At 34.2% G+C, this 12,486-nt stretch overlaps 2 protein-coding genes across 2 annotated transcripts; one reads left to right on the top strand and one right to left on the bottom strand.

Moving 5' to 3' along the window:
• The first annotated feature begins 4,558 nt into the window (after window positions 1-4,558).
• Window positions 4,559-7,471, top strand: LOC134277329 (uncharacterized). Its single transcript, XM_062759660.1, has 4 exons — window positions 4,559-4,794; window positions 5,734-5,798; window positions 6,773-6,928; window positions 7,023-7,471. The coding sequence occupies exons 1-4, from the start codon at window positions 4,583-4,585 to the stop codon at window positions 7,388-7,390; spliced, it is 801 nt and encodes a 266-aa protein (XP_062615644.1). The 5' UTR covers window positions 4,559-4,582; the 3' UTR covers window positions 7,391-7,471.
• LOC134277327 (putative nuclease HARBI1) lies at window positions 6,942-10,432 on the bottom strand. Its single transcript, XM_062759659.1, has 6 exons — window positions 10,189-10,432; window positions 9,633-9,745; window positions 9,238-9,340; window positions 8,950-9,139; window positions 8,583-8,775; window positions 6,942-7,148 (listed from the first exon to the last, which is right to left on the bottom strand). Exons 1-5 carry the CDS (start codon window positions 10,430-10,432, stop codon window positions 8,583-8,585), a joined length of 843 nt encoding a protein of 280 aa, XP_062615643.1. The 3' UTR covers window positions 6,942-7,148.
• Window positions 10,433-12,486: the final 2,054 nt, after the last annotated feature.

Below are 12,486 nucleotides of genomic sequence, written 5' to 3'. Positions count from 1 at the left end.
TGCAGTCGTTACTTGTATTTTGTATAAATTAAGTAGTCATTAGTATTTATAACATCTTTGATTATGGCTACTGGAAATGGTAATGGTGCTGGAAAACCAGACGGGGAAGAAATTTCTATTGAACCAAATAAAGGAGGTGAACAAAGACCCAAACTATAAAGTTCTAACAAAAGAGGAATACGAAGTATTAGTTAATGCAGGTCTTAAACAAGAGCAAAAGACAAGTACTCCTTTCAAAAGTCCCAGTTGATCCCATTTTCTCCCATGACAAAATTACTCAATACAATGAGCAAGTACCAAAAACCTTGGTAATGTCCCCATGTAACAAAGGAATCAATATCCAACCCCAGCGACACCTAACAATTCCCAGCCTGTAAGTTATATGGTTAAAGGCATGGTGTTGGAATTTTAAAATAAGATGTTATGAAATTCAAAAAATCAGTACCCAGAAACATATTCTACTTTAAGCCGTGAGAAATTCTTGAAAGGTTTAGCTAGCAAGCAGTTACCAAGTGCTCAGTGGGGGATAGCTTCTCATTCAATACATTTTGAAAAAATTCAGCATGGATTTTTTCTGGGCAAACAACGTCCCGCCTTAGGCCAAACGCTCTCACTTCAATCAATCCCCTGCCCCTTTTGCCACAAAAGCGCAAATCTCAAACACTGCGCGGCGCGCGCGCCGCGCGCGCGCGCGCGCGCGCGCAAACAACAACACACGAACAGCACAAGACATCTGTTTGGCTCTTATTAAAAATTTTAAATCTTTACTTAGGGAAATTCTTGTATTGTTTATACAGGGTAGGGTACTCCATCACGGATCGCCTTGACGATACAAACAACAACCATGATGCCCAACCCCACGACACGCTGCATGACTTTGAGTATGAGGGGAAGGGAAATGATACCGGCTCCTTGAGTTCTCGAACACATCGTCTTATAGAGGGGACCAGGATTACGACTTCCTCAACGATTGGGGGCCGAAATTCTACAACTCAGCAGACATATACAATAATTACCACGACGATTAAGACTGATAAGTTAGAGGACAAGTACCAGAATTACCAGGACGATTCAGATTGATAAGTAAGCGAACATGTACAATAATTACCAGGACGATTCTGTCTGATAAGTTAGCGCGCGCGCGCAAGTACAATATATAATTACGAGGACGATTCACACTGATTAGGCTAAGGGATATTTTATAATTATGCTGGAACAATTAAATATCAGAGCATGTAATGAAGCGGTAAAATAGGAGGCAGAGGGAGGCCAAAAGTCACTTACAAAACAGTAGGCAAAATCATATTCAAATGGTCCATGAACTTTCTTGACACATGGTCCGTGTGGAAGTAAGTCAGGAAAAGAAGGCTTTTTATATTCTGAACTGGAGATATAAAGCCGGTTTTTCATTCTAACTCAAGCTCTCTGGATTGTTGTGTCCATGCTTGGTGACAGTAACATATAACAAAGTGAATCCTGGTGGACTCTCTTCTAACAGTCACAGACGACCAGTGTTTGTCTGTGTGTGTTGTAATTCTGAGACTGAGATACATTCCCAGATCTCACGGTAATTATTTGGCCATGGCATAATGTCAAAATCTGATTTTGTCAGTCTGAATCCTTCTCTGTTATTTCCACTCCACATAAAACTGTCCTCATCACTTGTTCTCATTTGATTGTTCTCCATATAACTGATATCCATCACATCTCTCCTCATGGCCACCAGTTGTGAAGTCCCAAGTTTATCACACAGTCCCATGAAAACATATGTTGTACGGTCGTCTTCCTAATGATGAATATCAGGGAATATATAGGATCTCACATGATTTGTAGTTGGATATGATTTTATCCAACGAGTTGTGTGGATTAAAAAAAAACACACAACGAGTTGGATAAAAATCATATCCAACTACAAATCATGTGAGATTCTTTTTATCCCATATTTTTTTTTACACCACGAACAATGTTTGACACTGTTTTTATAAAGGACTCCATTTCATTTTACTTCATCACTCTAACGCAAAATCCATTGTGACGTTACAACTGTGTGATATGAAAAAGATATCATATGAGCTATATCAACGGGATAAAGGGTTAAACATGGGATAAAATGTTATACACCATATTTATTTTCTTTTGTTTTTTGCATATCAAATTAAGAATATATATTAATTAAATATAATGTTTCAGTTGTAAAGCACTTTTAAAAAATATGTATTTTTGTCCTTTTATGTATTTTATGTATTTGAACATATGTCCCCCTCCCTGTGAAAACACATTTTTTTTATTGATTGGTTAAATAAAGGCTCATATTACACACACACACACACACACACACACACACGCACACATAAAAAGGATTTTTTGTTGCACGGGGGAGCTGTGTGATGTTCGAAAAAGAATTTCCGTTTTCAATTTTGACAATACCTGAGTTTTATCAATTTTAGCGTTATATATCGTTGGTTATGTTTCATGAAAATCCATATCAATCAAATCATAACGTAAAAATCATTCATATATCTTAACTTTTGAAAATCAACTTGGAGGTAGGCAATGAACAGCACTTTCGTTTGCAGTTCTTCATGGTTCCAGAATCAGGGGATGATTTGCGAGGGCCGGCGGGGCTAAATAGAATATTGAATATGCATAATTTTCTTGAAAACCTTATATTTTGCCCCTGGGTATCATGCAACACACAATCTATTCCTTTTATACTTTTCCATCCTTTACCCATTAATGATTACTTTTGTTACTTAGTCCCGAACCCTTAATGACATTTTTGATGCATGTACATCCCATTGTTGATCTGACTTGAAAGAACCACGAACGATAGTATTGTTCTCCCGCCTACCTCTAAGTCACTTCTCAAAAGTTAACACATTCGAATGATTTTCAAGATTTTTATAGATATTTACATGAATTTTAATAAAACGTTACTTATTTGGGATACCAACGAGAGATAACTCTATAATGTTGGTAAAACTTGAGTTTTTCACTATAGAAATCAATGGAAAACGGAAAATATTTTTTAAACATCTCCCCCCCCTGAAACAAAAACTCCTTTTTATAGGTAATATGGACTGTCCTTTAACAAATTCATACCAAAGTTTTTTGTGTTTCACGTGGGGGACATATGTTTATAGGCAAAAATCGAAAAAAATGCTGATTTTTCACCAAAGATAAAGCTATTTACAACTAAATAATTGTATTTTATTAATTGATACAAGTTTTATTTATTTGCATAAAACATAAGAAAATATATGAGATACATTTTATCATATTTAAGACTATTTCAAAATATGGCGATTCTTGAAAGTTCGATTTCACTAGAAAATATCGTCTATCCCCCTTTAATCAAGAGCTGGAATTAATAATAATTTATTATCTAGCGCTGGAATTAAAATGATTAATCAATTACCATAGAACTGTTCTTTGTATTAAACAAAGATTTAACGGCAAAATTGCCATTAAAATTGAATTTTATGGTTGCAAAATGTTGGTGGAAATCAAGAGTTAGAGTTCGTAGTTCTTACCGCTTGTTTACAAATTATCAGAGAACAGGTAGCCACCTGCAGGTTAACTATATATGATTGCGTCATACTACATAAAGAAATGATTTAAATTGTAAACAAATAAAAGAATCTTGATGGAATTGTTACATACAATGATTTTGATCTACAATGTACAAGTTTGATATACTCTTAAATAAGATTCTAAAGTGTTGTGACGTATATGTGGTACTGAACAGACCTGTTACCTGTTTCTCAGAAATTCGGAATACACCTTGAATTTTACACATATCTATAAATGTTAAGGTGTAGAAAAAAATTAGTTGATGAAATTTGATCATTCAAGAAAGCAAAAAACGTCCAGAAAAGAAATCTTTGCGGTGTGTTTTATTACGGAAATCTGAAAAAAAAATAGTTGGTGAGTTGATATTGACGTAACACTTAGTTTATTGATTTCTAAAAATCATCATTACAGAATGGATAACAAATTACGACGCTACAATTACTTATTTTTTCAATTTGAAATTACATTTCAATTAACTATAGCAGCGCTCATATTTTCTTTTTTTAGATAAGACATTTTTGGCTTGTTAAAGTCCTTTTACATGCTGAAAAATATCTATTTTGCAATACATGTTCTCACATGAATTATTTATTTACGGAAATTTCTGATCAAAATTATGTTCAACTTGATAGATTTGAAAAAAAATTAATTCATATCAAATCCAGTAATAATAAAAAATTAGAATAAATAAACTATTTTGTCCCCTTATAGTTCAGGCCCCGCCGCCACCAAAATTATACCGAACTCAGCCTCAATTTACTACTCAAGCGTTGAGGCCATCCTCAACAGAGGACATTCTCAAATCACCACCACCAACATAGTTGAGTATGTACTCTGTTGAATATGAATTTTTAGGTTCTCTACTCTACTGAGTACATACTCAGTCAATTTTTTTCAATGATGTAAGCGGTCTCACGAAATATATGAAGTACACAAAATTTGATGAAATGTTTGTTACATAATAAACAGGTATTGCCGTCTGCTTTGTTTGTTTGTTTTATTCACAAACATGGAGCTTGTCGAAGTAAAACTCCCGACAGAACAAAATAATCCTAAGAAAAGGGGCACCAATTGGACTTCAGAGGAGGAGATCCTCCTAATAGAAGAGGTTTTGAAGTATGAAGAGACCCTCTTCGGTAAAATGAAGGGTTCGGGGGTGAAGGGTAAACATGGCAAATTGAAAGAATCTACGTGGAAATCCATCGCAGAAACCCTTAACTTGTAAGTTCTGTTGTTGTTGCATATTCAATCAAAACATTTAATTTTCCTACACTTTAAAAATATAGCTTATTAAGTTTTTACTTAACTTTTCCTTTCCAACTCGCTGTAACGCGGACCTGTTGTAAATAAAGTTTAGTAGTTATCTCCCTTCAATCTTTACATGGGTAACTATTCATTTCGACCCAATACTGTTTGGAACGTGACGGTTTGACATCCATTGATGTGCAGTTGTATATTAGATCTACAGTTAAAAAAAATACGATGCGGTTTTTATTTAAGAAAACGTTTTAGATCGCAGAAGATTAACAGACAAGAATGAAAACATTTCACATTCGATTCGTTGTATATAAATAAGGATTTTCTATCCATTTCATTATGAATTTATAAATTTTTATAATAGCTTTTACAAAGAATTTTTAAATTGCTGTAATGAATTCAACAATTTTTAGAAACGGATTAAATTCGTTATAAGGATTAAATTCATTGAAATTGATATAATTAATTAACAATTCATTTAAAAATAATTTATAACAAATCAAATTATACAATATGCTCACTCAGTATCGTTACATCGGATTCAGTGATAATTTTTGATAAGTCCTAATTGGCGATCTCAATAAACTTCTGACTAAAAATAATAGTTATCCATAGTTTTCTCATACGATTGTCTGACCAGTCCCCCCCCCCCCCTTCCCCCAATTTTTCCAGTTATGTTCTGTGGTCTTAAATTAGGTGTTAACAGGTTAAAGCATTTTTTGAAGTATTCTTCATACATTCATATACTATTAATTATTATTGTATACATATAGAAAATATCGCTTTGAACACCAAAGTTGCTATTGAATGTCATCGTTTCCTTATTCTTCTGATTTTTTTTTTCGATGGCTTACTTTTCTAAATACTCTCGGGCGGTTGATATTCAAAATGATGGTGTTGTAGAAGCTACAAAAATGACAGAGACAACGACACAGTAAAGAAGAAATTTAACAACATCAAACAAAGAGGTATCATTTTTTTTTTTAATTTAGTCGTTTAATTCTTGTAGGTTTCAATTAGACTTTTGATGATTATTTTAAATTTGTTTTGATGATTTCCATTTGTTTTTTTTTTAGTCAGTACAAAACTTCATCGAACGTTTACTGTTATCATTGTTGTTATCATTTTGGTTCAAGTTTATGCAAAACGGAAATGGTTTCGTATCATCGTTTCTGAAATTTGGGGAGGGGTAGTCAGAGATAGAAGGGAGAGAAAGAGAGAGAGAGAGAAAAAAAGGAATATCCAAACTCGAAAATCCTATTTGGGAGTAAGGGGGGTGGGGGGGGCTAACTTTTATTGCTCAATTAATTTCTATAGTATAACGTTATGTCTGGAAAAAGGGACCCCTCCCCACCCCCCCCCCCCCCGCCTGTGATACGTGCTGAGAAATACAGTTTACTGTTATATACATGAAAGGTAATACCATGGTCACAATTTTTATAAAGTTGTTGTTTTCGTTAAAGTATAGTAAATTGGAATGGGACATTGTTGCATGAATGAGGCAAATCACATTTTTCCTGGATGAATGAAAATGTACGAAAAATCGTTGGGCTCATTTTCGGAGGTTAATAAATATTTTTTCACGTTATAAGGAGATTTAGAAACAGGAAAGACACACTCAATTGCAAAAAAACATAATTATTGCTTGTGATGGTCCAAGATAAAGATAGCCTTTAATCTTCATTGTATTGAATAAACTAGATCACAAACAAGAAAGAGGAGACTTATGCAAATGTCTTGGTTAAACAGCAAAAGTTTCCCGTTATAACACGAAAGTTTCGCTCTAACGTTAAAGTTACAAGTTTATTCGCGAATTCTTTTAACCTACGAAAATGAGCAAAATGGGCTTTCGTAACTGATTTGTCTTATCTATGCCTGCTCAATAAATGCAAATTTCTAAAGACATATTTAAAATAAATTAAGAGAACATGTATTGACCCAGGTAAAGAAAAGATTGACATGTTGAGAAGGCCAAAGACAGGCGGTGGTCCGGCGCCTTCTTCCCTAACAGCTTCCGAGGACGCATTGATGCAAGCCTTTGAAGGGCGACCACAGATATGCGGACTGCCGGATGGAATAGACACAGATGCAACTGATGGTACAAACAAAAATAAGATGAAGCTTTCTATTTCAAATTTTGCTCAACCTTCTTATTTCACAAAAATTTAAAATTCTGTGTATAAATTTAACAGAAATTGACAACGGCACGGCTTCTGTCTGTACATCTTCTGCCGCCTGTACATCTTCTGTCTGTACATCTTCTGCCATCTCTGAGTCTGCTACCCCCAAGACTGCAGCCACTGGCCATCAAGTCTCTTCTAAAAAGCCAAAGAGAAAAGGAATCAAGGATGCGTATGAAGAAGAAGATTTGGAGAATATGAAACTGGATAATAAAAAAATTAAGATCCAAATTGAGAAATTGATAATTGAAAAGCAGAAACTACAGGCAGAAAAGGAGTTCATTGAAATTAAGAAGGCTTTTTTGGTCCGTCAGTTCGAGGAGCGATATCCAAATTCGATTATTTATACAAGTAATTCAAGTCTGGGTAATGAATTGTAACATTAATTGTTTCAATTACGAGTGTAATTTTCTTGGAAAATTAAATGTACATGACTGTATTTAAGAAAAAAATTACATGAAACCTATAATACTGGAAAAAATAAATACTAATACATATAACGTTAACATTTATCTGTTAATTATTGCCAAAAGCTATTTTTAAGGCATAACAGCATTTAATACTGTGTTGTGAAATCTTATATCTTATCTGGCGAAGGGTACCTGTAAAATGTGAAACGAAATAAAAATGAAATGAAACAATTAAAACGCCACATCTTCCGACGAAATCAAGGCCTAACGAATAGAAATAAAAACGAAACCTACCGAAAGCAAACCAAACTATCAGAATTACAAGCACTTGGGGTATGGACCCCCCTTTCCATGTAACTTGGTCATCTATATAACTGTTTAAAAAAATTAATTATTTAAATAATAAAATGCTTTCTTTGTTTGTTATTACTGGAACGGAAGCAGCTGTTGCAAAAAAAATACATAACCCGCGTAAGCGGGTTATGTAAATTTTTTTCTGCAATAGCTGCGACCGTTCATTCCAGTAATAACAAAGAAAGAAAGACATTTTATTGCTTATATTTATATCTGTTTAAATTATCATTTTAAGTAGGATTAAAATATTAATTATTGTGTTAATGATGCGAACGCCTTTGTGCATTTCATTGATGGAACGGCCACTGATCAAAAATTCTGTACAGGCGACATACCTAATGTAGTTCACGCAGTGATGAACGCAATGGGTTTTCTTAAGAAATAAAGAAGAAAATATTCAGTGGATGTAAATATATTGTTATAAAAAAAGAGAGAATGTTTAAATTGTACATTTATGTATGTTGAAATGCCCCTCGGGGCCCTTAATTGGTAAATAAAATATCTTGTATACATGTACATGTAGACGAATAAGGACTGAAAATGAGAGTAAGACATAAAAATTAGAAAATACTACATATACTGAAATATTATGCATGCATAGTATGCTCGCACATATTTGCAGCTCTCAGCAGTTCCTTCGTGTAAAAATATACATCACTACTAGGGAAACATTTTGACAGTTTTGTTTCTTTCGTTGTGATTCCGTTTCGCTTCGGCAGATTTCGTTTCGCTTCAGTTCGTTTCGTTTCTATTTCGTTTCGCACAGGTACCCCTTTGCGAGTTTTGTATAGGTAATAAAATATCTTACTTAAGTGAAATACGTATCCACTATGTGATTGCGCATGTTTAATCCATCACCAACTACATGTAATGCATTGTCGTTTCCACCAAGCAGTTGAACTTCATCTTGTCTACAATCCACGATATCACCCCTGTCTATTCCAATGTTGTGCAATATTGCACAAGCAACGATGTACCTCGTAGCTTGACTTGGGTCTGTCCTTATATAGAATAGATTACAGATTATTTCTCCAATTAACGGTTGTTGATTTATTCTTTGTCCCGACTGACAAAATGAAATAATTGAATGCAAAATACTGATTAAGTTCAACGATCTCTTTTAAACAAGTTTTTTAAATTATTCTTTTTTTTTTAAATTTTCAAATGCCAAATACCTTAGTACCCCTTGTAGGCACGAAAATCTGCACTTCAAAATTCCAAACGTTTGTTCCACTAGTACCCTCGTTTTACAAAGTGATGCATTGAATCTCTGTTGTGGGACAGTAGAAGGATTCAGAAACGGTGTCATGAGATACCTTTTACACGGATAACCAGAATCTCCGAGTAGAAATCCGTTATATTCACCTATTAAGATGTAATACAGAATTACACTCTAAAAAATGCAAATAATTTATTGGTTTTGTGTTTTTGAAATGATAGGAAAGTGATTGCAAAACAAGTACTTTTCTGACACAATGCAGATTCGCGCCATATTCGGCTGTCGTGAACGCTGCCAGGCCATTTCGCACAAATACTTGTAATTCTGAAGTTGGCATCGCAAACAGCCTTTAAAAAAATTAATATACATGTAAAACGAAACATAATTATACAAGGACAATATTGAGGCTGCTTGATTTTTAAAATGTGCGTTAATTAATCGACAACATCAACATGCACAGAATTGATGGAGCAACCTCCAGTGTTTTACAGTAATAAGATTAATGAAGCGACTTTGAACCCCCTTCTTTTTATTTAACAAGTAGGATTTGGACAACTTTTTTCTTGAATGATTAATTCTCACTCTAAAAAAAAGTCTTAAATCCGTGCACATTTTTTTTAAACATCGCAAAAAATATACCTGTACGTTCAACGAATGGAAACCTTTACGATTGACATAATCAGGTTCGTTGTCATTAGGGGCAATAATTCCAATAAATGTGCCATCAACACACCCTAAAACGTTTGGAAATCCTATAAGAAAAGATCAAATTAAATCAAAGCATGCATGATAAGTCTAACTCATTTTTTTTTCGGATTAAAAAAAAATAAATAAAAAGGTAGGCCTATATTATTTCTTATGACACATGAATGAAACTACGTAAACCGTAACCGTTTGTGTAGTTCTATAAGTATCTCTTACATGTTGAATGTTTTCAAACCATACAAGCCTGTGCCGTCCATATGAAAAAAAACCTTTTTTTTAAAGTTATTTGAGTAGATATATTTCTTATTATTTGACTTTTCATGCAATCTAAAGAGTACGAACACATAACACACACCTAAGCCTTTGAGGTAGTAACTGTTCATTGGAGTTGTCTTTCTTTGAAAAACAAAACCGAAAGTACAATGCAGACGAAAAATGAAAAGGACATTGATAATTTGATTTCATTGGGAAGATGCGGGGTTTTTTTTACCTGATATTTTCAAAAATTGTTGTTTTGTTTCTCTGGCACGGTTACCCTTGGGGAAGGTGATACAATCTGCCAGCAAATGAACTATAGCATCACAGACTGATCGACAACATCTTCCAGTAGTTGTTTCAGACACTCCAATGCTGTCCCCGACCAGTCTGTGAAACGCCCCCGTTGCTAGGAACCTCAGGCAGGTGATAATCTGCAGGATTGGAGGTAAGGCGCTGTTCTTCGTCGTATTATGCATAATTGCTGGACCGATTTTGTCCAAAATATATAGGATAGTTGGTGTTCTAAACCTTTACCTATCAAAAATCTCATCCTCAGAATATATCTCTAATGGATTCATTCGGTCTCGTATTACTCTTTTTATAATTCTACGAATACGTCACATTTGTCGCCTGCGGCGCCATTTATGTCGTCTGTGAGCAGCCATTTGTATTGCTTGAGTATTTACTTGAGAAAGGTCAAGATCTACCTCCAATAATTTGAGTACGTAATCAAATTTTTGGCTTGAGTATGTACTCAAATATTTGGTGGCGGTGACTTGAGGCTGAAATTATGGGCTTGAGAATTTTGTCAGAGTTGAGGCTGAGTTTTATACTCAACTACTTTTGGTGGCGGTGGGGCCAGTACTATTTACAGTTTATTTTCAAACTACACTCAAACTTATAAAAACAGTCTCAACGACAACCAAGGTTCCTGTGGTTAGGGACACTACTGGTTATTGCTGATATTTACTGATTAGCGCCTAGTTGAAATGCACGCAGCACTGTTAAGGCCTACTATGAGAAATCAACGGAAAATATATGTACAAAAAGGATGGTATTATTTTAAATTAAATTTATTTTAATAAAGCTGTTTTATAATCACAGAACGTTAATACCTATGGAAATAGCATAGTATTACCCACTCTGTACTGTAAGGAGTTAAATCACATCAATGGACAGTCACGTGATGAATACATAGTATGTGTACTGAATGTAGGTCATTAACAAATTTAAATATCGCAAGGGCATACCCTAGTTGAAATTAAAAATTCAAGCTAGTAATTGTTTCTGCACACTTTGTAGTTTCTGAAAAGTGCTGCTGCTTTGAATAGAATTCGCGTTTTAATAGATAAATTTTAAAGTAAATAGGCCAATGTCAAGAAGTATTAGACTTTTACCAAGTATTTTGTGTACTTATGAAATCACGCCTTCGATTTAAAGAAAGCAGCAGCAGTTTTCCATTTAAGGATAATATCCTTTATATATTTTCAAAAAATGATTAAGATCTATGCAGAGTATGCCCTTGCGAAAGTAAGATTTTATGGTGCATCTCGATGTAAATTATACGTAACCTGTACATAAAAACACGACATAATTCATAAAATACAACATTCTCTTGAAAGTTAATGAATAATCGCACTAAACAAAGGATCTACATTGGTATTAATCGACTATTTGAAACCTGTAAATAATATTCCGTTTTATTATAAAAAGCATTTTTCATTGTTAAAAAAATCCTCAATCTGCCTCTAACAGTACATGAAATACGTTATGTTTACCAAAATGACGTCATATATACAAGTTCATCACAATCAGTGCTTTGTTTAAAACTAACTACACGGGATTTACCGAGCGCTGGATTTTTTTAATGCATTGATAGGTTTAATTGTTGTTTATTATGCTAATACAGTTAAAAGTTGCAAATAATTTCATTTTCAGGTATCATGAGATATACATAAAAGTCATATTTTTGAGTGACGTCACAATAAACTTTTCCCGTATAAATGAGGCCCCGCCCCCTAATTCAAGCCTTAACAATGCTGCGCATTTATTAATTTTCTTCCCCCTATTCTGTCTATTGGTATTTTAAAGTAACCAAACAAATCATACTGAGTGTTTCAAAGAAGGATATGGAGATAACGAACAGTATTCAATCTCAAAGTTCAAATACAAACAATACAAATTAGGAGAAGAGCAAACATAGAGCAAACATGGACCTCCGAAACATCAGAGGTGGGATCAGGTGCCATGGAGGAGTGAGCATCCCCTGCTGACAGGTCACACCCACCTTGTGCTTTTTATCATGATCGTGAAATAACGGAAAAAACCATTGTCGGTTCAGTGTATAAATAATGGACTAACAATAGTAGGAAAAACGTCAGTCAGCATTGGACTCAATGATAAATTTTATTTGCTGACAAGGGCATTGTATCGACCATAGAACTTTCAAAGTGATGACTTTCAACGAGACTGCTGATATTCTTGTTTCATCAACTTGTTTGTCAATAATTTACATAGTTTTAGAAATTGT

This window comes from Saccostrea cucullata, unplaced genomic scaffold (assembly GCF_032062105.1).
Source record: "Saccostrea cucullata isolate Sc308-1 unplaced genomic scaffold, CSIRO_AGI_Scuc_v1 ctg15691, whole genome shotgun sequence".
In the NCBI taxonomy this organism is placed as follows: Eukaryota; Metazoa; Mollusca; class Bivalvia; order Ostreida; family Ostreidae; genus Saccostrea; species Saccostrea cuccullata.
This window is presented reverse-complemented; position numbering and strand designations above follow the sequence as displayed.